The sequence below is a fragment of the Aquarana catesbeiana genome, linkage group LG05, assembly GCF_042186555.1.
Source record: "Aquarana catesbeiana isolate 2022-GZ linkage group LG05, ASM4218655v1, whole genome shotgun sequence".
Lineage (NCBI taxonomy): Eukaryota > Metazoa > Chordata > Amphibia > Anura > Ranidae > Aquarana > Aquarana catesbeiana.
Genome location: NC_133328.1, coordinates 541,632,743 through 541,658,036, shown reverse-complemented (window position 1 = coordinate 541,658,036; position 25,294 = coordinate 541,632,743). Strand labels below are relative to the sequence as shown.

The 25,294-nt window shown below is 43.6% G+C and overlaps 1 protein-coding gene across 2 annotated transcripts in view; it reads right to left on the bottom strand.

The window, feature by feature from the left end:
* CRISPLD1 (cysteine rich secretory protein LCCL domain containing 1) overlaps positions 1-18,147 on the bottom strand; it is a 108,052-nt gene extending 89,905 nt beyond the window's left edge. Inside the window, exons 1-2 of one of the 2 annotated variants that reach the window (XM_073631823.1) lie at positions 17,991-18,147; positions 16,323-16,650 (exon numbers count right to left, since the gene is read on the bottom strand). In XM_073631823.1, the coding sequence (XP_073487924.1) occupies positions 16,323-16,580 (258 nt within the window). In that variant the 5' untranslated portion in view covers positions 16,581-16,650; positions 17,991-18,147. The remainder of the gene's footprint in view (positions 1-16,322; positions 16,651-17,990) is intronic. The other variant, XM_073631822.1, reaches the window with a different exon arrangement.
* Positions 18,148-25,294: the final 7,147 nt, after the last annotated feature.

Genomic DNA, 25,294 nt, shown 5'->3' with positions numbered 1-25,294 from the left:
TGCTGAAAGCGGTAGTATTATTTTGCACAGAAATTTGGCGTTTTATATTATAGGCCTGTAATTCTTAGGAAAAAATTCACTTAAATCTGTCCAAACAAGAGTCTAGTAGACATCCCGGGTATGATAAAGTTTGAAAAACGAAATAAAAAATGATAATAAATAACTATAAATAATAACAAATAATAACATAATAATAAAAATTCTTCAATAATGTAATCAAATCAAAAACACTGAAATTTGCTCAGTTGCAGAATTGTCGCTTTTGTTACTTTTAGTGTTTGACGGATCTGCCCACAAATCACTATCGCTCAATTCTGCAAGTGATTCTAATTTATTATTGTGGTTTTCTAGCTGGTCTAAAACCACTTTTGATGTAAAGGGACAGTTTTGGCTGCTATGGACAATCTCCAGTTTCCAGGCAGAAAGAACAGTTTTTATAATATAAAAAACTGCATGCAGGACACTGGACAGACCACTAGGGACAAAGGGGATGTGTAATTATTTGATACAGTATACTGTACTGTGTTTTTTACTTTTTGAATGTGGCGCAGAACTCCGCCCCTGTGCATCGCAACACTCGCGGGGAACGGAGCTCGGCACTGTGAATTGAGCGAGACACGGCGGCTCGCAGATCACAGCGGGGAGACATCACAGGATCCAGGGGACAAGGTAAGTAACATCTACAAGGATCCTGCGATGTAATCCCGAGTCTGGCTCGGGGTGGATTTTCAATACCAAAAGCGGTATCCCCGAGCCAGACTTGAGAAAACCGCCGGGGGGTTAACGTGGAACTGTACTCTAATCTCTGCCCAAAAAGGCAAACAGAGGGCAAAGGACTAGTCAGAAGCATTACCTGTGGTCTCAATTATGTACTTACCATACCACCTTATCACCTTTTTCTGAAGTACGTCTCTGTGTGTAGGTGGCCATTTTGGTAAAGGCAGGGTTTCGCTTTCTCATGTCAGAGCCACCACAATAGCTCTTGCATCCAAGGTGCACACCTGAGCTCTGTGAGGATTTGAAACTTACAGTATTTGACCACTGCCTACTCTAGGACTACATGTCCTGTGATCCATGATGTCATTGGCTGACAACAGGCCTCTACAGGCATGACGTGTGTGCAGTCCCAGGGTAGGCGAGAGCATGGGATGGTGACAACGTTGACACAGCATGCATAGCCAGCTTTTATTAATGGTGTCACCTGGACAAAGGAAGGGGCAAAATGCCCAGGATCCCCAGTTATTTGCATTTAGATGTGATCTAAAAAAAACCATGATATAATTTAGCTGGTCATAAGAGACTCAAAAGCAGTCAGAACTGGGATGAAGGTGATTGCATTGTCCGTCCATGGCCAGTGGTCAAAACATTCTTATCCTGAACACGATTCTTCTGCGTTCAGGAGAGGGAGGTGGTATGGCACCTAAACTCTGCTAAAAACCTATGTGTACATGGACACACAGGCTTTTATGGAGTGGAGTTTAGGCTTTGGCAAAACTATGGTCCGGATGGCAATTCACCGCCGATCACTTTTCAGACAGGCAGCAAGGTGTGCCACATGTGTAAACTTAGCTTTAAAATCTTTGTGAATTGAACCTTGCATGCTTTTTATGTACATACTAGATTTATTGTCATGTAAAAAAAAAAGTTAATAAAATCATATATAGAGTAAATATGAATATCTTCATATGGCCTCCAGAGGCTGCTTAGTTTTATTACAAGGATTAGTAGTTCACGGTGCAATTTACAACAGAATGCAAGACAAGCTGCTATTGTGTTGCTCAATTATTCTCTTTTTTATGCATTTAATGTTTATCACACAACCATGTTATTATACAAAATAAAATTGTAAACTTATAGTAAAATTTATCAAGTACTTACCACAAATTTTCCTTTCCAGGCACCAATACATGGTAGCATCCCCACCTACGTTTTGTATAAAAAGTGTTGATGCCCACACAACAGCTCATTCCCTGTAAAGAGCTAGGAACTGGGAGGGTTCAGTATGATGCCAAGGATTAGGGCAAAGAAAGTAAAAGAATGGTAAGTATTTGACAACATTTTCCTGGCACCAACATGGCAGTATACAATGTACATGTGGTAGACCAATAACTTGCCACCAGGGTGGGAAGCTTAAGAAAATCTAATTTTATAAGGAAGTGATGGGGGTTCCTGACAATATCACCTGCAGTGTGGACTGCTGAGCCCATTAGTAGCGCTGAAGGAGCGTGCCATAAGAGGACCAGTTGGCTGTCCTGCCTATCCGTCGGCATCCTAAGCAAGGTACCCATGATGTCCAGATACTTCTTAGTCGAATGTGCAGCAATTATTCGTGGTGGCTCCAACATGACCATATAGCAGGCTGTTTGAATTAACTATAAGAGCCATAAAGTGATTTGTGCAGTGATGCCTTCTACCCTTGTTGACGCCTAAAGAAATAGGTATAGCCATTCTGACTACTTAAATGATTCATTTGCAAATGTGCTCTCCTTGTTTTAGACACACAGAGAGCATCTAACCTAAGAATGTTCAAGAGTAATCCAACTGTGTTTTAGGCAAACAGCAATCAAATGTGAACAGGCCTGGGACAAAACAGCGAAGCTGTGTACTGGCTGCTGTTCAGAGCCTGCTTGAAAGGTCTTATATCCAAAGCTGACTTCAGATTAGAGCTGCACGAATCTGGCTAAAATGAGAATCACAATTTTTTTGCTTAGACGATAGATCACGAATCTTGTGGAGTAAAATCATATTTCACATTAAACAAAAAAATTGGGCTAACTTTACTGTTTTTTTTTTTTAATCAAAGTGTATTTTTTCCCCCAAAAATTGTGTTTGAAATACCACTGTGCAAATACTATGTGACATAAAATATTGCAACAATCGCCATTTTATTCCATAGGGCCTTTGCTAAAATTATATATATATATATATATATATATATATATATATATATATATATATATATATATATATATATATATATATATATATATATATTATATTATATATATATTTGGGGGTTCCAAGTAATTTTCTAGCAAAATACTGATTTTTAACTTTGTAAGAAACTAGTATCAGAAAAAGGTTTAGTCTTTAAGTGGTTAAACTTCCTGCATTTACACACAGAAGTTTATCCCTTTAATCTAAGAGGAAGAGTTACAATGTTTCTAGTTATCTACTAGCATGGACAATGTTGTTAAAAACTTGTCAGACTGCCTGGTTTTTTTTTTTTTTTTTTTTTTTTCTTTTGACAGCTGAGTGAGCAGAGAACTCTCTACACTTGTTACATGAAAGAATCGGGAAACTCTGCAATAGAGATCGTGAGGGGGGTTGAATCGAGATCACGATTTTTTTAACGATTAATTGTGCAGCTCTACTTCAGATGAGGTCAAAAGTCCACCTGGTAGACCTTCGAGAAAAGTGAGGATAGAACCCCAGGTGGCAAGCCTTGTATATCTGAAAAACAGTTTTATGCAGCCGCTCTGTGCCAAGGCCCATCCGCTGAAAAGCCACATATTTGTGTGCCATCAGCACCAACAGGTTAATCAATAGAAAATATAAAAAAAACACTAGGGAAGCTCATGCCCAGGGTTGACAACCCATTGATCACGATCTGGGCTTGCTGACCCGCCATCCCAGAGCATCAGAGTGCAGTGAGCCGCACCTGCAGCGGAGGGGGCAGGTGGCCATGGAGGGAGCAGGAGCCACATAAGCCAATGGTTCCTCATACAACCGCTGAAATACACAGTCCTTGTAAAAAGTAAACAATGTCAGTATTCATCCACTCTTTTTGCAATTGTGATTAAACAGTGGGTAAACATCCAACAGGGGATTGGCCCCACGGAAAATTATGCTGCTGATGGTTTTAAAATCTTTATTATGCTATTTAAAATGTAAAAACAAATTTAATTCTGAACCATTTCCTTTCATTGTGGCCCATGACCGATTACTAAATCACCGAAGTGGTCTGAGGTCTTCAAAAGGTTGAGCACCCCTGAGCTAGGACTTGTGTCTTCACCTTTTGTCTGTGTCGCTTCTCTATCTGCTCTGCTGTCTCCTACAGTCCAAAAAACATATTGGTAAGATAATAGGATCCAGCTTACATTGGTCTTTCAGTGTGGTCACTCGTGTAAGATGGGGTTTACACAGGTGCGCGGTGGTTTGGCCGCTGCGTGACTGTATGTGCAGCTTATCGGGGATTTTAGGTGCAATACCATTCAATTCTGTTAGACCGCACATTTCGATGAAAGCGCCTGCAAAGTCTGCTTTCAGAAAATGCACGGTCTAATAGAATTCAATGGCAGTGCACCTTAAGTGCCGGTTCACACTGATGCGAGTTCATGGCGAATTTGATGCGTCAAAAACATTCTAAATTCGCATATCATCCCTAAAGTCATTGTTTTCTATGACCGTCATTCACATACATGCGTTGCGATTCCTCTATGAATGCAATGCGATAAAAAAAAAAAAGGTCTTGTGCGAGTTTACAGCGTTGCGTTGCGAATTTAGCCTCCATAGACATCAATTTAAATTGTTCTGGAATCGCATTGTTGGTTCAGATATGTGCGAATTCCACCACACTACTCTCCACAAAAACCAGGAAATACACAGGAAGTTAACACCCCTTTTTTTTTCCCCCCCCCCCCATTATGATTCCATTGGCTAGAACATCAATCGCAGCTATGACCAACTCCTGAAATTTGCAGTAAATTTGCGGTTAAAAAAAAAAAAAAAAAAAAAAAAAAAAAAAAATCGCACCTCACACAGAACAAAAAAAACGGAACAAATTTGCAGCGCAGCAGTGTGAACCGGCACTAAATCACGGATAAACCACACATACAATCAGGCTGCGGCCAAACCAAAGCGCACACAGTGTGAACCCACTGTAACTGTAGAAGTGAGTCTGTAAAGCTGTCCAGTATAGCAGTGGGGGAAATCTGACAGCCAATTCACCAGCTGACAGCATGCAGCTTCAAGCCACCAGAGAAGGACACTTGCTTTCTGTGTGTAAGCAGTAGGCTCTTTGTGGAGGTCCAACATGCGCCCTGTTGGGTCACCCTATACTGCAAGCAATAAAGCTCACACTTCCTGCTGATTGAAAAGCGCTGGCTTTGACTCATTAGGGGCCATGTTGAACCTCTGCAGAGAGACCATTGCTTCCACACAGAGAGCAAGGGTCTCTTTTTGCAGCCTGCTGGCAGGGGACTGGCTTTTCTACTCAGGATGTCGCGGTTTTCTATAGAAAACAAATTATTAAACTTTGAACAACTTTTGTTTTGGTGTACCTGAAATGTATTTAGCTGATCTGAAATGAATGTCGAGCTGGACTGTAAATAGTTAGCTTCTGTACAAAGATGCTGAACCTTTAGGCTTAATGTACACGGCATGTTTTTACAACCTCTCCTGAACTATTTAACTTGACAGATAAAAACCCACGTTTAAAACGTCCGTTTTGCCATGTTTACATGCCGCGTTTAGCAGCGTTTTGCCACGTCTGCATTTAGAAGCGTTTGAAAAAAATTTTTTTTTTCCCAAAATAGCCAAAAATGAAAAACGCCTGTAAACGTAAGGCGGCCAAATGCCTGGTACCGCGTTTAGCATCTGAAACTTCGGCGCAAACTCATTTTTTTGCCTTCAAAGAAAAGCCTCTAAACGCAACTGCCTAAAAACGACATTAAACGAACCTGTGTACATGTACACATAAGATAACATTGGAGGAGTTCAGGGGCAGCTGAAAAAAACAGCCAACTGCCTCTGAACGTCCATTTATCAGCAGCAGTGTACATGAGGCCTCAATATATTTATTAAAATGCAAGACAGAGAAAAAAAAAAAAAAAAAAGTATTTTGAAAAAAAAAAAACAAGAATTAACTAAAATAAACAAAATAAGCATTCATAAATAATAGAAGTGCCGACTGACCAAACCTCCCCTTCTGAAGTCCCCAGCTCGTGATCTTGGCTCTTCCTCTTCTTTGGGTTTCCCTATAGCAAGTTACTTGCTTCTGGGGTCCCCTTGCCGGTGATCTTGACTCCTCCTCTTCCTGTGCCCCCATAGCAGGTCGCTTGCTATGGGGGCACACAGTGCGTGCGCGCTCCCGAGCTGTGTGTGTCTATGGAGCCACACTCCATAGACACACACACAGCCAGGCTTAGAACTACCTCCCACTTCCTCACAACTGCATTTGATTGACAGCACCAGGAGCAAAAGGATCCCGCTGCTGCCCCAGTCCCTGTATGAAGAAAACAGGAGGGAAGAACAGATGCAGCCATGCACAAAGCTAGATCTCTTCTCCCCTCTATTCCTCTTTACACAGGGAAGGGCAAGGAAAGAAAGCAATAAAATGTTTTTTTTATCTTAAGGTTCGGTTAACACCTAAACAGTTTACTGTTAATCTATTTCTGCAGTGTGTTTTGTGTTTTTCTTTCCACACGTTTTTCACACTTTTTTATGTGTTTTGCGTTTTAAATGCCTTTTTTTATTATTTGGCCAATTTGAAAATGCGTCAAAAACGCATCAAAAACACGCCAAAAATGCACTACATACTTTCCTGCAGCATCTCAATTGAAGTCTATTGAGCCAAAAGGCACCATTTTGCGTTTAATAAAGTCCCTGACCCTTTACAAAATTGCAGCAGCTGAAAAAAAAAGAAAAAAAAAAAAAAAAAAAAACAAACAGATGTGAATGTGTCCCATAGGAAACCATGTTAAATGGACTGTAGTGCGTTTCTGCAAAATGCACCAAAAACGCATAAGTGTGAACCTAGCCTTATGCAGGGAATGCATTAAGGTAAAAAACATTTTGCCTTTAGAACCACATTAAAATTTGCATATGGAGCTTCCATGATTTTAGGGAGTGAGGAAAAGCCATGGCTCAACTTCCTGCTTTTACCGCCCCCCTGGCTGCTAATTAAGTTGTTTCTAATAACTTAATCTCAACTGCCTTGTTTGGTTGGTGCCAACAATACCTGCTTTCCTAATTTTTCTTTTTTTTACCTGTCAGTTTCTGAGTCTTATGCCCCATACACACGGTCGGACATTGATCGGACATTCCGACAACAAAATCCTAGGATTTTTTCCGACGGATGTTGGCTCAAACTTGTCTTGCATACACACGGTCACACAAAGTTGTCGGAAAATCCGATCATTTTGAACGCGGTGACATAAAACACGTACGTCGGGACTATAAACGGGGCAGTGGCCAATAGCTTTCATCTCTTTATTTATTCTGAGCATGTGTGGCACTTTGTGCGTTGGATTTGTGTACACACGATCGGAAATTCCGACAACGGATTTTGTTGTCGGAAAATTTTATACCCTGCTCTCAAACTTTGTGTGTCGGAAAATCCGATGGAAAATGTGTGATGGAGCCTACACACGGTCGGAATTTCCGACAACAAGGTCCTATCACACATTTTCCGTTGGAAAATCCGACCGTGTGTACGGGGCATTAGAAGAAGAGGCCCTCTCATGCGAGTTATCTCATCTAGGTTATCACCAACTGCATTCCTTAAGAAAAACATTCGGAGAAGAGATTTCTATGATATTTTATCTTTTTTATCATCTTCAAAATACATTTTTTATCAAAGTCCGACAAATAAACAGTTGATGGACCTAAGTAAGATAGTGGGAGTGCAGTGGCTTTCTGAGTTACAGAACTAGCCTAAAGCCTCATTCACACGAGATGGATCCGTTTAGCGGAGTCCATCAGCTCAGCAGGGATCGCTCCATTGATCTCTGCTGACACGTCCGTCTCTGCTCACTGCGTGGGGAGGGGCCTGTCAGAGCGCCGCTGATTCCTATGGAGAGATCAGACCAAAAACGAACAGCATGTCCGTTTTCATCAGATCTCATCCGATCCACCAAGACGGATGGCGAACATATCGCCATACATCTGATTTTAGCGGATCGGATGGCAGATGGGTGTCAGCGGACACATCTGAGTCAATGGGTGGCCTGCTCGGATCCACCTGAAAAATGGACAGGCGGATCCGAGCAGGCTTGCCATGTGAAAGGGGTCTTAGGTATTTTGTAAGTACACTTCTGTTATTGCCGAGCATTTTACAGAAAAGTGTTCTGGATTGTTTAAACTTTTGGATATTATAGCAGAAGCATTTTGGGGTTAATTACAACATAACTTTTAGGCAAAAGCTGTTGGTTCATCCATCTCTTCATTAAAGTGGGTGGAACTCCGCTTTAAGATGTAAGGCCTGTTTCTCATGGGCTTCAGCTTGTATATGAGCAGTGTGAACAGCAAGCATTTATAAAGCATTTGTAGAGCTTTCAGCAAGCTTTGTTGAAGCTTTTAAAGTACCATTCAGCTCCAGTTTGTAAATGTTCAACACAGATGTGAATAAGAGTGCCAATTGCCACTTTAACTACCTCCCGTATTGTCAAGTGACAGGTGGGCGGAGGCCCTCTTGTTCTGGGAGGACGTCCCTTTACCCATATGATCAATCACAGGTAAACAAGGACATGCCAGTTATCGGCATTCCTTTCCTCACGCTGACAGCGAGAGCCGATCAGCGGCATTTCCTCACAGGGAAGATCTGCACAGATAATCAGGGCACTGATCATCAGTGCCTTAATTTTCAGTGCAGCCACAACTGTGCCCATCAGTGATGCCAGTCAGTGCCCAGTAATGCCAGTCTGCTCAGTGCCCAGTGACCCCAATCATTGCCCATAAGTGCCGCCTATCAGTGCTGCATATTAGTGCCTCCTAATCAGTGCCCTTCAATGCCACCTCATCAGTGCCCATCAGTGATGCCACATCTGTAAAAGGAGAAAAATTATTTATTTCCAAAATTTAATAACAGAAACTAAGATAAATGTTTGTTTGTTTTTTTCAAAATGTTCGGTCTTTTTTTAAAAATTTTTTAGCAAAAAATAAAAAACCCAGTGGTAATTAAATACCAACAAAAGAAAGCTCTGTCTCAAAAAAAATTATAAATATTTAGTTTGGGTACAGCGTTGCATGATCACGCAATTGTAATTGAAAACGTGACAGCGCTGAAAGCTGAAAGTTGGCCTGGGCAGGAAGGGGGTAAAAGTGCCCAGAAGGCAAGTGATTAAACAAAATGCTAGCAGGCTTCAGCACTTCTTGAAGCTTGTGGAAAGCTTTTGTAACCTGCTAGCAGCTTGCTTAAAGTGGCAATCAGCAATCCCATTAGGATCTGTGTTCAGCATTTACAAACTGGAGCTGATGGTACTTTAAAAGCCTCAACAAAGCTTGCTGAAAGCTCTGCAAATGCTTTATCAAAGCTTCCTGTTCACACTGCTCATATACAAGGTGGTCAGGAAGGTGTTGAAGCAGGAACTAGTGAGGAGTCCTTTTTTAAAAATGAAGTGGAAAACAACTACAAGCTTAAAGGGCTGGTTCACATCGGAATGTGGTGCATAAAAGGTGCATTCCGTGTGCGTTTTCCACACTGCATACTCCCTGGCTAAACGCGCAAGGGTGCCAATTAATTGGTAATGGCATCCCAAAATGCAGTACAATGTGGCTTGGTGTGGTGTAATCTGAAAAAGTACCTGCACTACTTTTTCAGCGCTTCAGTACTTTTGGCCGCCCATTGAAATGAATGAGCTGTCAAAACCAGAACGCATGGGAAGGCATGTGTTCCAGTGTGAAGCAGCCCTAACAGAAAAACACACAGCAAACCAGGTAAGTGCTGAGGTAAGCACTAGAGGCTTTTTATATTTCAGGGTTTAATAATTCTTTAAAGTAAACTCCATGGCCATTTTAAAAGGACAGTTCAAACAGTGCACAAGAGCAATGATATATACCTCTCAGCTATTACAGCAACCTGGGATGTTGGTCTCACAGCAAGGTTTCTATCAGCCCACAAAAGGTCAGCGGGAGTCACTTCTGCCAAGGTTTCCTGACACCAAGATGAAAAAGGTGACAGAGGAGGGTGCTAAAGCACACAGCCTGATTGACAGCCTCAGCTCTGTTCCTGTGTGCTGTGTCAAGGGAGGTCTGTGCCTTCCCTCCACTCAGCTATCAGAGCTCTCCTCATTGAGCTCTACAGAGTGTCATTTCAGCTTTCTGTCCCTTTTTTTCTGACAGCTCAGACAAGCTTTGAACTGGTCAAATGTAGAGAAGACAGTAGATAACCAGGTAAAACGTATGTAGGAGGATTTATTTAATTCTGTGTATCACCTGAGGCCCATCCCTTCACTGGGTATATGCAAGGTTTACAACCACTTTGCCTTTGTAAAGCTGAATGGGTGGATTTGATTTAAATCAAGTCAATTTAAATGAAGATTTAAATCACTAGTAAAAAGGCTTTATTTAAATAAACTCGATTTAAATAATTTTTCAAGAGCAACTATCATCTCTGTCCCACATTAGCTCCTCCTCTGACCCGCTGTTGACTCACCGACAGTCCCATTCACTTTAATGGGGCGGCTGGTGATGCGGCAGTGACACAAGGTGAGGGACGTGGCGGCAGCAGGTGAGTGGATGCCGCTAACAGGCACTGCCATGATGGATTTGAAATGAAAGGTGCTCTTTAAATGTAAGGACTTATTCTTGCTGGTAGTTGGAATCTTTAATATTTGCAAAAAAAAAAAAAAAATGAAGGTTTCCTATTTAGAATAATAAACTGTCAGGTTAGTAAATATTCCCAAACTGAGTCTTTTACAGCCTGCTGCCATTTTGCTCCTCAAGGGAGGAATAAAGCACTTCAAGCTTTGTGCAGAAAGATCACAAGGTTTATAAGCTGCTTAGATTTCACTTTCATTTTTACTGCTTGCCCTTCCTCACACTTAGAGCCTGGTACAGATGCATTTCTCTTCAAACAATCATACGGTTTGTATTGTACATGGATTTGCAAAACACTGGGATAAAGTATTCCTGAACTTTGTTTTATCTCATGGTTACTGTGACATTGTGTGAATGCATCAATGCAGTGCATGTTATCTCAGCTTGCATTTATTGAATTTACCAAAAATTTAAATATTGCAGAATATACAGCCTCATGCTACATAACTAAGCTCCATTTCATGCTGAATAAACTAAATTATTAATGTATATTAAATAGAAAAATATCTTTAGATAGATGTTTACTCCAAAAGCATATTATTAAAATAAATAAAAAAACATCTGATTTAAATAAAAAAAAAAAAAAAAAAAAAATCATAGATTTTTATCCACCCTGTTAACAGATCATATCCGGTACTTAGCCTTTGACATTTTTGGACAGTTCGAACAGCAATGATTTGCAACCTCTCTAACTATTCAAGTTTCTGCAAATTTAGACCAACGGACCAAGAAATCTGATTGGTTGTACAGATTTACAATGCTCTGCAAGTTGATATCTGTATATTAACAGATCGAGAACAGATCTTAAGACCAGGCCTAATCTGACACTTCTCTCCTACACGTAAAAATCAGTAGTACCCCCCAATCAAGTCCAATCAGTATAATCAGACACAGCTGGACTCAAAAGGTGTAGAACCATCTCAAGGATGATCAGAAGAAATGGACAGCACCTGAGTGTCACAGCAAAGGGTAATAAATCTGCAAAAATGTCAACAATTCTGTGTTTTTCTGTCAATATGGGGTGCAGTGTATACATTAATGAGGAAAAAAATTAACTTAAATGATTTTAGTAAATGGCTAAAAAGAGTGAAAAATGTAAGGGGGTCTGAATACTTTCCGGTGTGTATATATATATATATATATATCACACACGGGTTGATTTACTAAAACGGGAGAGTGCAAAATCCAGTGCAGTTGTGCATGGTAGCCAATCAGCTTCTAACTTCAGCTTGTTTAGTCAAGCTTTGACAATAAAAACTGGAAGCCGATTGGTTTCTATGCAGAGCTGCACCAGATTTTGCACTCTCCAGCTTTATCAAACTCAGTATCTCAGAAGTGAGTACACCCCTGACATTTTTGTAAATATTTTATTCTATCTTTTCATGTGACAACACTGAATAAATTACACTTTGCTACAATGTAAAGTAGTGAGTGTACAGCTTGTATAAGCCCCGGTTCACACAGGGGCGGCACGACTTGCAGGTCGCCTCAGCGAGGCGACCTGCAAACGACTTCCGCGGCAACTTGCAAAACGACTTCTGTATAGAAGTCTATGCAAGTCGCCCCCGAAGTAGTACAGGAACCTTTTTCTAAGTCGGAGCGATGCGATTAGAGCGGTTCCATTGACTAGGTCGCCTGACAAATCGCCCCCGTGTGAACCGGCACTTACAGTGTAAATTTGCTGTCCCCTCAAAATAATTCAAACACACAGCCATTAACGTCTAAACCACTGGCAACAAAAGTGAGTACACCCCTAAGTGAAAATTTTCAAATTGGGCCCAGAGTGTCAATATTTTGTGTGGCCACCATTATTTTCCAGCACTGACCACTGCCTTAACCCTCTTGGGCATGGAGTTCACCAGAGCTTCACAGGTTGCCACTGTAGTCCTCTTCCACTCCTCCATGATGACATCACTGAGCTGGTGGATGTTAGAAACCTTGAGCTCCTCCACCTTCTGTGTGAGGATGCCCCACAGATGCTCAATAGGGTTTAGGTCTGGAGACATGCTTGGCCAGTCCATCACCTTTACCCTCAGCTTCTTTAGCAAGGCAGTAGTCTTGGAGGCGTGTTTGGGGTCGTTATCATGTTGGAATACTGCCCTGCGGCCCAGTTTCCGAAGGGAGGGGTTCATGCTCTGCTTCAGTATGTCACAGTACATGTTGGCATTCATGGTTCCCTCAATGAACTGTAACTCCCCAGTGCCGGCAGCACTCATGCAGCCCCAGACCATGACACTCCCATCACCATGCTTAACTGTAGGCAAGACACACTTGTCTTTGTACTCCTCACCTGGTTGTCGCCACACACGCTTTACACCATCTGAACCAAATAAATTTATCTTGGTCTCATCAGACCACAGGACATGGTTCCAGTAATCCATATCCTTAGTCTGCTTGTCTTCAGCAAACCGTTTGCGGGCTTTCTTGTGCATCATCTTATTAGAAGAGACTTCCTTCTGGGACGACAGCCATGCAGACCAATTTGATGCAGAGTATGGTCTGAGCACCGACAGGCTGACCCCTCACCCCTTCAACCTCTGCAGCAATGCTGGCAGCACTCATACGTCTATTTCCCAAAGACAACCTCTGGATATGACGTTGAGTATGTGCACTCAACTTATTTGGTCGACCATGGCGAGGCCTGTTCTGAGTGGAACCTGTCCTGTTAAACCACTGTATGGTCTTGGCCACCGTGCTGCAGCTCAGTTTCAGGGTCTTGGCAATCTCACATGACACCAAGGAGGGAAAATGGCCAATTGGGCCCAATTTGGACATTTTCACTTAGGGGTGTACTTAACTTTTGTTGCCAGCAGTTTAGACATTAATGGCGGTGTGTTGAGTTACTCATTACTTTACATTGTAGAAAAGTGTAATTTTTTCAGTGTTGTCACATGAAAAGATATACCGTATATACTCGAGTATAAGTCGAGATTTTCAGCCCTTTTTTTAGGCTGAAAGTGCCCCCCTGGACTTATACTTGAGTCATCGCCGTCTGCCTACATGATCAGCGTGTCATGCAGACAGACAGCGGCCAGCGAGAGATAACATTCGGCGGCCATTCCACTGTTTAAAAGCCGCACCTCCTCCTCGTCTGTGATAGGCAGAACACTCAATTTCCCAGCAGTCAGTGTGCAGCCTATCACGGACATTCTCTCATCCTTGTCCATGGTATGAGGATGAGAGGATGTCCGTGATAGGAAATGGAGTGTTCTGCCCATCACAGACGAGGAGGAGGCGCGGCTTTTGAACAGTGGAATGACTGACAAATGTTAGTATGACACGCTGATTGGTGGATGCAGATTGGCACACGGAGGCATGCACAGGACACAAGGACACATACACAGGGACACATGCAGCTGCAGATGGGCATTGTTGACCCTCTTTTCCACTTACAGTAGCTGCTGCTTTCTCACCCTCAACTTATACTCGGGTCCAGGGGCGTTGCTAGGGGGTGGCTTTTGGGGCTATAGCCCCGAATCTGAGGCCAATAGCCCCGAGTCTCTGCAGGGGTCCCCAAGGGGAGGGGAGGCTCTCTGGGGACCCTTATGTAAGTGGGGGGCTCTCTGGGGACCCTGATGTAAGGGAGAGGCTCTCTGGGGACCCTGATTTTAAGGCCTAGGCTCTCTAGGGACCCAGATTTAGGTGGAGGCTCTCTGGGGACCCTAATGTAAGGGGGCCTCTCTGGGAACCCTGATGTAAGTGGGTGGGCCCTCTGGGTACCCTGATGGAAGGGGGAGGCTCTCTAAGGACTCTGATGTAAGGAGACTCTCTGGGGACCCTGATGTAAGGTGATGTAAGGGGGGGCTCTCTGGGGACCCTGATGTAAGCAGGGGGCTCTCTGGGGATATATATATATATACACCCACACGTATATTACTGTATATACATGTGTATGCCCGCCCAAGCGTATGATTTTCTTTACTACGCTGCTATGGGCTCTAGCCCCAGATCTTTTGTAGACCTAGCAACGCCCCTGCTCGGGTCAATACATTTTTCCCAGTTTTTTGTGGTAAATTAGGGGCCTCAGCTTATATTGGGAACGTCCTATACTCGAGTATATACGGTAATAAAATATTTACAAAAATGTTAGGGGTGTACTCACTTTTTATGAGAGAGAGAGAGAGAGAATTTTATTAGTGATGCACCGATACTAGGCATTTTCACGAGTATTGGTACTTGCGAAAATGCTCCAATACCAAAAACTGATACCGGAAGCGACGTCAGCTGGGGGCGGGACGCCTCCTCCTCCTCCCCTCCAGCAGCGGGGTTCGGAGTAGTACACATCCTGCCAGGACTGACTGCGCATGGTGATCGGGCAATACAAACATGCAGCAGCACAGTGGGAACAGTCCGGCCACATTGACACTCCTGCTCCCGGCTCTTCTTTCATTATACAGGTTCGCCTCGATCCTCTCCTGCCTGTGTAAACAAGAAGAGGGTGGGTGATGTCATAACTCCTCCCTTCCTGCACAGAGAGAAAGAGCTGCTAGGCTGGATGGCTGGCTGGATAGAGCAGCTGCTATCCAATGACAAGGAGTGGGCGGGTCGTCAAGGGGAAGGGGCTGGACAGCATCAGCATGTGTGTTTCTATATGAGGCAGCTGTGGAAGTGTCCCTGGAAGCAGAACCAAGTACTGAGGGGAGCAAGTCCTGCAAACAGGTTAGTGTAGTATGTACAGTACAGTGTCAGCAGGGTACAGACCAGTCTTATACACTGACGCCGTACATTATACAGTCTGTACCCCAACACCATACATAATATACAGACAGACCAGTCTGTACACCATACTATATGTTATACACACACCAGTCTGTATATAATGTACAGTATGGTGTCAGGCTACAGACTGGTCTGTACATAATGTACATTTCGGTGTCAGAGTATAAGACTGGTCTGTACCCAACACCCTGTACTGTGCCCTCCTAACAAGAAATATAAACCTCCCATGTGATAGCAATAAAGCATGACAGGTCCTCTTCATGGAGACATCTGGGTTCTATAAGACCCCAGATCTCACCTCTACCCTTAAAAGCATGGGATTTAAGAAAAAAAAAAAAAAAAAGAAACACACACACACACCTCATACTTTCCAGAAAAAAAAAAAAAAAAAGACTTTACATTTTCCCTAAACGGAAGTGACAAAATGAATGCTCATCGCTTCCAGTCTCCAAGACCATAGAGATGATCAGGGATGTTCCGGTCCCCGAACACCTCTATTGTCAATAGCCGCAACCACTGGATCAGATCCCAGGCTCTCTAGTGGGATGAAAAAGCCCAGAAAAGCACCGGAAATTGGCAGGAGCTGGGAGGGGGCCCGCCACTTTTAAAAGGGATCTAGTGGCTCCGCTGGATTTGGCCTGAACAGCGGCTACATCCAATCAGATGGGTGTTGGGGCAGGCTGTCAGAATACAATAGCCACAGCAGAAAATAAATTCATCTGTGCTGTACAGCTGTAGGCTGAATGAAAAATCTTCCTGTAATGTCGGATCCAAATCACATCAATATAGGTGAGGATCCGACTTGGAGGCGACTTTCATTAAAGTCCATGGGCACAAGTGGGATAGAAGTCACCTTGAAGGAGTACAAGAACCTTTTCTAAAGTCAGAGTGAATCATATTTCTAATAAAGACAGCTCTCCTTGACTAACATGGGATTTCACATGTCATGTGACTTGGGGTCTCACAAATCGGATCCCAAGTCGTGGCAGTGTGAACCCAGCCTCACAGTATATGAATGGGAACACTTCTTCAGATCTCTAAGAAAAGAAAGAAACGGCTCTTACCATATACTCCATATTCGAAGCCGGTGGATACACTTCTCCTCTTAATTTATTATGCAGATCCAGAATGAGCTTCATGTCACTCTCAGTGATGGCTCTTTTTCCTCTCTGCTTGGCAACCCACCACTCGCCATCCTCGTCCATGTACTTTTCCAGGAGGCCTTCTAATTGTGTGCCATTAGGAATGAGCATTGCAGCAACTGTTGGAGCTATGAATAGCAAGACAGTTACTCTGAGCCATGCTTGTCTTCTACCATTCATGATCAGAGGTCTGGGGGGGCTGCTGGCTTCAACTCCAGGACAGAGCTGGCTCCTGGTTGCTGGGTTTACCCTGTGTGAAGGAGAAGACAGTCAGTGTATGTATGTATGTATGTATGTATATATTTATATTTATTACAGAAGTCTGATCTCTGTTTATGCAGCCACTAGAGTGCATTGTTCTGCTAATCCCTTTCACAGAACACTCGCTGCTCAAGTGTCTGCAGGATCCAGCAGAATCCGACAATGCAGAATGCAGAGAGAATGTTTAACAAGTTTGCATACATCGCACCCCCAGCACTGTACTGTCTATGGAATGTATATATTGCACCCCCAGCACTGTACTGTCTATGGAATGTATACATTGCACCCCCAGCACTGTACTGTCTATGGAATGTATACATTGCACCCCCAGCACTGTACTGTCTATGGAATCATTGCACCCCCAGCACTGTACTGTCTATGGAATCATTGCACCCCCAGCACTGTACTGTCTATGGAATCATTGCACCCCCAGCACTGTACTGTCTATGGAATCATTGCACCCCCAGCACTGTACTGTCTATAGAATGCATACATTGCACCCCCAGCACTGTACTGTCTATAGAATGCATACATTGCACCCCCAGCACTGTACTGTCTATAGAATGCATACATTGCACCCCCAGCACTGTACTGTCTATGGAATGCATACATTGCACCCCCAGCACTGTACTGTCTATGGAATGCATACATTGCACCCCCAGCACTGTACTGTCTATGGAATGCATACATTGCACCCCCAGCACTGTACTGTCTATGGAATGTATATATTGCACCCCCAGCACTGTACGGTCTATGGAATGGATACATTGCACCCCCAGCACTGTACTGTCTATAGAATGCATACATTGCAACCCCAGCACTGTACTGTCTATAGAATGCATACATTGCAACCCCAGCACTGTACTGTCTATAGAATGCATACATTGCACCCCCAGCACTGTACTGTCTATGGAATGGATACATTGCACCCCCAGCACTGTACTGTCTATGGAATGGATACATTGCACCCCCAGCACTGTACTGTCTATAGAATGCATACATTGCACCCCCAGCACTGTACTGTCTATGGAATGGATACATTGCACCCCCAGCACTGTACTGTCTATGGAATGCATACATTGCACCCCCAGCACTGTACTGTCTATAGAATGCATACATTGCACCCCCAGCACTGTACTGTCTATGGAATAGATATATTGCACCCCCAGCACTGTACTGTGTGTATGGGATGGCAGAGCAGTGATCCCTCGCTGGTTACATTGTAATCTATACTTGTATAGGAGGGGGAGGGGGGTGTACACGGGATCTGCTCACCCAGACCACACATCTCTCCCCCCCAGTACTCACATCTCTCCCCCCAGTACTCACTGTTGGCGGATGGGATCGGTGGAGCCGGGTGTATGGAGTCCGGGGCTCTGTGGGATCAGAGCGCAGTACAGGCAGCCTGTCACTCAGTGATCGCACCGGCTCATACAGCGCAGCTTTCAATGCCCATCTCCGGCTGGCTGTGGGCGGGGCCGGCCGCCGCTGGGATTGTACGGAGAGTAGAGAGCCTGCGGGTGGGCGGGGTCTTCTCTGCTCCATTCACATCAATGGGACGGATTGCTCAGGTGGGTGGCCGGCTGTGTACAGAGAGGAGCCCTTTGTATGAAGATGTGGAAAATCTTCTGTACACCACTCCAGACAATTACTACATCTACCCCCGATTGTGTGCCATTTTACTGGCAAAAATACAACAAATTAAAAAGTCTCTTCAATTTTATTTATTCTAATGTATAAAAAAGTGTTCCATATAAAAAAGTTTTGAATGTTTTTATACATTTGAATAAATAAAATGCATGAGATTTTTTCATTTGATGTATTTTTGCCAGTAAAGTCCCACACAACTGGGGGTAGTTCTTGTAATTGTCTATAAAATATCAGAATAAAACCTTTATGATCTGTCAGTACAGTACTTCGGTGAGCCGAGGACATGTGCACCTAGCATAGATCTTTTCTAGATTTGGTGGCGGCACATAATGCAGGGCGCAGGGATGCCAACCCCCCCCCCCCCATATTTTTTTTTAAGCATGTCATTAGAGCCACAGGCTCTAATTGGCTTCAAAAAAGGGTGGGCTCAGAGAGCAGAGCACTGCGTCCCGTGCCCACCCACTTGTGTGACAATAGCAAATTATTATTCGCTATTGTCTTCCCAAATCTCCTCCCAGCCCATCAGGAAGCGGGTCACCCATCACCCGATTGGCCAGTAGGTGAAGTGAACCTATTGGCCCGCCTAGGAGGAGGAGGGAGGAGACGCCCGGCGGAAGCCGCCGTGATGCTGAGTAGGAGGAGGTGATCCCCATCGCCCAGAGGAAGAGCTGCCCACAACCTAGATGGGGTAAGTGCGGGGCTGGTGACCCAACTGGGGGGCTGTGGGTGCATTGTTTGCCACCCCCCCCAAAAAAATATACCACCACTGTATATATTTATTATAGGTACTTATATAGCACTGTCAATTTACGCAGTGTGTACATTCACATCAGTCTCTGTCCTCAAGGAGCTTACAATCTAAGGTTCCTATCCCACATTCATATATTAGGGCCAATTTAGACATGATCCAGTTAACCTACCAGCATGCCTTTGGAGTGTGGGAGAGAACAGCAGTTTCCAAAGGAAACCCATGCAGGCACAGGGAAAACATTCAAACTCTAGGCAGGTAACGCCATGGTTGGGATTTGCGATCCCAGTACTGCTAGGTGGAAGTGCTAACCACTTAGCCACTGCGCTGTCCAATACTCTATGTAGTATCAGATTTATTATACATGTGTGTGTGTATAGTATAAGATATATTTTGTCATATTAAAGTTTAACTCCGAAAAACCTAACAGCCCTCTGCTCATTTACAGTGGCAGTAAAAAGTATGTGAACCCCTTGAAATTAACAGGTTTTTTGCAGTTAAATGTGATCTGGGCGGCGCAGCTCTCGTTCTGGGTGGACATCATATGACGGCCCTCCAGCACGACTACTCTCGCGCGCCCGTGGGAGCAGGCATGGCAGCGATCGTGGTGTGGTGTGTCAGTCTGGCACACTGCTACACCGATCTCAGTAAAGACGGAGGCTCTTTACCACGTGATCAGCCATGTCCAATCACGGCTGATCACGATGTAAACAGGAAGAGCCTGTTTACATCAGTGCTGCCTACCAGTGCCCATCAGTGCCGCCTATAAGTACCAATCAGTGCCACCTCATTGGTGCCACCTTATTGGTGCCGCCTTATCAGTGCCGCCTTATTAGTGCTCATCAGTGAAGGAGAAAACTTATTTATTTAAAACATTTTATAGCAGAAACAAAAGAAAAACTTTTTTTTTTTTCAAAATTTTTAATTTTTTTTTTTATTTGTTTAGCAAAAAATAAAAAACGCAGAACACAGAGGTGATCAAATACCACCAAAAGAAAACTCTATTTGTGGGAACAAAATTATAAAAATTCTGTTTGGGTACAGTGTAGCATGCCCGCGCAATTGTCGTTCAAACAGCAACAGCGCTGAAAGCTGAAAATTGGCTTGGGCAGGAAGGGGGTGTAAGTGCCCGGTATTGAAGTACTTAAAGAGAAGGTTCAGTCTGGGCAAAAAAAAATAGAAATACAAATCAGATGGAGGCTACAGACACTGTAGCTGCTGACTTTTAATATTAGGGCACTTATTTGTCCAGAGATCCAGCGGTGTCCTCACCTGGGCTAGTTCTTCACTAGCCTTCGGGTTCCCGGTATTGCCATCTTAACTGGGGGCAGCTGCCTGTGCAGCTTTTGGCTTCAGAGCCAGATGCCCACTGCACATGCTCAAGCCGCACTGCGCTTTGTGAATGGTCCCCCAGTCTTCTGGGACCTGTGACTTGTCCCAGAAGACTGTTAGGAAAGAGAACTTCTGCTTGGATCGCCTTGGCGATCCGAGTGGAAGTGGGGGCAGGTACCTGTCAAAACTAGGCACCCGTCCCCGAAAAAAATAACATGCCAAATATGGGAGGGGGACTTAAAGTTGAACTTCCCCTTTTGGGTGAAGCTCCACTTTAACTGAACGAGCTGAAGTTAGAAGCTGATACCATGCTCAGCTGAACCAGATTTTGCACTCTCCAGTTTTAGTAAATCAACTCTAATGTATTTAAACTGCTAACACACAAACTATTCAAATTTCTCATGTCTTTATTGAACATAGCCATTAAACAGTCACGGTGCAGGAGGGAAAAGTAAGTGACCCAAATGACAAATTCTTCGACAAAAGCTAATTGGAGTCAGTAGTTCAATTAATGAAATTAGTTTGGAGGTGTGTTTAGAGCTACTTTGATTGATAAAAGACACCCAAAGATTTTAGGATTGCTGTTCATAAGAAGCATCAGCTGATGTGAACCATGCCTGGTAAAAATTAGCTCTCTGAAGACAAACAGGGGTTGATTTACTAAAACTGGACAGTGCAAAATCTGGTGCAGCTCTGCATAGATACCAATCAGCTTCCAGATTTTTTGACAGAGCTTAATTGAACAAGCTGACGTTAGAAGTTGATTAGCTGCCATGCAAAGCTGTACCATATTTTGCACTCCAGTTTTAGTAAATCAACCCCACAATCAAGAGTTGTTGATCTGTATAAGGCTGGAAAGGGATACAAAGAAATCTGCAAGTGTTTAGGCACCCATCAGTTGAGAGTTAATCCCCTTTAATCTAGGTGGGTCAGAGGGCAGTCAGGTGTAAACAAATAGCCCATAAAGCAGGTTGTGCTCTGTTCATGTCTGCTCTGCATAAACTGAACGTACATGGACCTGTCATCCGCCCACTCTACACTGATCAGCATGGGATCAGTGGACAGATCCCCTGCTGATCTAATTGAAGTCTGGCCCGTGTGAAAGGGGCCTTAGACAAATTGTCTATAACTGGAGACAGTTTAGTTCTGTGGCTACTCTTCCTAGCAGTGGGACCCAACCAAGATGACTCCCAAGGCACAATGCAGAATACTCAATGAGGTAAAGAAGAACCCACGAAAAAACGGCTAAAGGCTTGAAGACATCACTGCAACTGGCAAACATGCTTCTTCATGAGTTTTAGCATATGTAAGTCTTTAAACAGGCAGGGTGCCCATGAGAGAACACCACAGAGGAAGCCACTGCTCTGGGAAAATGTTTTGTGGACTGATGAGACAAAAGGTAAATTTTTCGGGAAGAATGCTCAGCACTATGTATGGCATCAAAAAGGGCACAGCTTACCAACATCAATTCATCCCAAAGGTAAAGTATGGTGGAGGGAATATTATGATTTGGGCTTGCTTTGCTGCCTCAGGGCCTGGACCAGTTGCACATCACCAAAGGGAAATGAATACCCAAGTTTACCAAAATATCCTACAGGATAATGTCAGCGTGGCTGTCCATCAGCTGAAGCTTAGTAGAAGTTGAGTGATTCAGGAGGACAATGACCCCTTAGTAATGAAGCAAATCCACCACAGGCTGGCTTCAGAAAAAGAAAATGTGCCTTTTGGAGTGGCCTAGTCAGAGCCCAGACTTTAACCCCATAGAGATGCTGTGGAATGACCTCAAGAGAATCGTTCACATCAGACATCCTACAGACGTGTCTGAGCTGAAGCAGTTTTGTAAAGAGGAATAGTCAAAAATTCCTCCTGAACATTGTGCAGGTCTGATCCATAGCCCCCAAAAGCACTTGCCTAAAGTCATGCTGCCAGTTATTAACTCTAATGCCGTGTACACACGACCAGATTTTCGACAGCAAAGATCTGACGGAACGAATCCGCCGGACAATTTGATTGTGTGTGGGCTTCATTGGACCTTTGCTGTTGAAAAATCAGACAGACTTTAGATTTAGAACATGTTTCAAATCTTTCTGACAGACTCGAGTCCGGTTGAAAAATTTGTTCGTCTGTAGGCTAGTCCGACGGACAAAAAACGACGCAAGGGCAGCTATTGGCTACTGGCTATGAACTTCCTTATTCTAGTGCCTTCGTACGTCATCACATTCAAACCAACGGACTTTCGAACGGACTTTAGTCCGTTGGTGTGTGGGGAAGTCCGGTTGTTTGAAAATCCGTAGTAGCTCAGTTGAAAGTCCGTCGGAAAGACCGTCGGACCTTTGATGCTGAAAAGTCCGCTCGTGTGTACGCGGCATAAGTGCCAGTTCACACAGGGGCGACCTGTCAGGAGACTTAGACACCTGACAAGTTGCGCTACATACATTGCAATGGAAACTCGAGTCGCTCCGACTTAGAAAAGGGCTCCTGTACTACTTTGGGGCGACTTCGGGGTGGCTTGCATTGTTTTCTATACAGAAGTAGTTTTGCAAGCCGCACTGAAGTCGCACTGTACTGGGTGGCTTCAGGGTAGGATGACTTTGAAGCCGCCCCATGTGAACCGGCACTAAGGGTTCTCTTCATTTTTCTTCCAGCACTGTGAATGTTTAATAGGTGTGTTCAATACAGACACTAGAAATTAAAATTGTTTATGTGTTATCAGCTTAAAGCGGTAGTAAACGTACTTAAATAAAAACTTTCTCCCTGGAAGGTAAAGCCATAATATACTAGTATGTATCGTATATTAATTCCCAAGTTTACCAAAATATCTTATAGGGTAATGTCAGGGTGGCTGTCTGCCAATCAGCTGAAGCTTAGTAGAAGTTGGGTGATGCAGGAGGACAATGCCCTTAAGCATCACCACATGCTGGCTTCAGTGCCCATCAGTGCCTCCTCATCACTGCCCACCAGTGCCGCCTTATCAGTGCAGCCTACTAGTGTGCATTAGTGCAGCCTAATGCCCCATACACACGGTCGGATTTTCCGACGGAAAATGTGTGATAGGACCTTGTTGTCGGAAATTCCGACCGTGTGTAGGCTCCATCACACATTTTCCATCGGATTTTCCGACACAAAGTTTGAGAGCAGGCTATAAAATTTTCCGACAACAAAATCCGTTGTCGGAAATTCCGATCGTGTGTACACAAATCCAACGGACAAAGTGCCACGCATGCTCAGAATAAATAAAGAGATGAAAGCTATTGGCCACTGCCCCGTTTATAGTCCCGACGTACGTGTTTTATGTCAGCGCGTTCAGAATGATCGGATTTTCCGACAACTTTGTGTGACCATGTGTATGCAAGACAAGTTTGAGCCAACATCCGTCGGAAAAAATCCTAGGATTTTGTTGTCGGAATGTCCGAACAAAGTCCGACCGTGTGTACGCCCTATAACAGTGTAGCATGACCGCACAATTGTCATTCAAAGTGTGACAGCACTGAAAGATGAAAATTGGCCTGGGCAGGAAGGGGGTAAAAGTACCCAGTAGGCAGGTGGTTACCTAAACCTATTAAGTTTTAATTGACTAAAATGATTTTAGTAGACTAAAACGTACTGGAGATTTTTTTTTGACTGTAATATGATTAAAACTACAACAATTCAGATGAATACAATACGACTAACTAAATTTGCATTTTAGTCAAAAGACTATAACTAAAACTAAATTGAAATTTGATGTCAAAATTAACACTGCTGTCCTCCAAGATTTGTAGGCTTTAGGTAACTTGCACCCTCAACCCTCCTCCCTGCATTTTGTTTAAGACCTGAAATACATGTGAAAATAAACTTTAGGCTGCATTCACACCTGAGCGTATCGTTTTATATGTAGTCCTTAGAAAATGAAAGTAAAGAGCAGAGGAAAAGCTGCAAAGCAAGCAGAGGATCTAGGAACTTATGGACAGAGATGGCCAGCAGACAGGCGACACACAATATGAAAGGAGATGTTTTAAACCTTATATTAGATTACCAAATATATATATTGTTTGTATTGCTATTTCAATGTTGATGTTTAAAAATGAAAGTGCATGATGTGACTATACTGTAGATTTCCTTTAAAGTTGTATTAAACCATTATTTATTTTTTCGTTAAAAGAGGTCTATGCTTACATTAGATGATTGTTTTTCTTTAACGTTATTCCTTTCCTTCTCCTCCTTCCAGTCCCAAAACTGATGGCACCCCTTGTCTGTTTGCAGGTGTCTCCATTAGCTAACCGGCTGCTAAGTAAACACTGGGGCTGCCCCATTCGGGACTGAGCCAAGCTGTGTTCACCCATAGACACACACAGCTCCCAGCAAGCCACAGCCCTGCTCCCTCCTCCCAACAGTACTTTGACTGACAGTAGGAGGAGCCTATCACTCTGCTTCCCTCAGTACCCTCTTCAACCTGGAAATTTGGGGAACAGCACGGATCATTCCTGTCCTGTTGGCCGTAATAAGCGACCTCAGGTAAGTGTTTGGAAACAAGGGGGTATAGAAATATACTGGGGCGATTTTTACTTTAAAGCAAATGTCATGAAATCAAAAATTCTAAACAGGCAGACTCTTTTTATGGAGAAGAGACATGTAATGCCTCTTCTGCAATAAATTACACTTACCTGCTAGTTCACAATCCCCTGTAAAATGTACACTGAGCTACGCATGCACACGACTGCACTCCTGCACATGCTTGGGATAATGTTATTTCACACCGGCCTATCAAGACGACGAATACCAGCACCCAGAAGTACAGTAGCTTGGAAGAAGATGCTGGCACCAGCGAGGGCACTAGTTCCTGCCCGCTCTGTGCGGTATATGACGAAAGCACTCAATCGGAGTGTGGGACGTTTCGTTTTTTTTTAGACTTTTTTCTTCACCC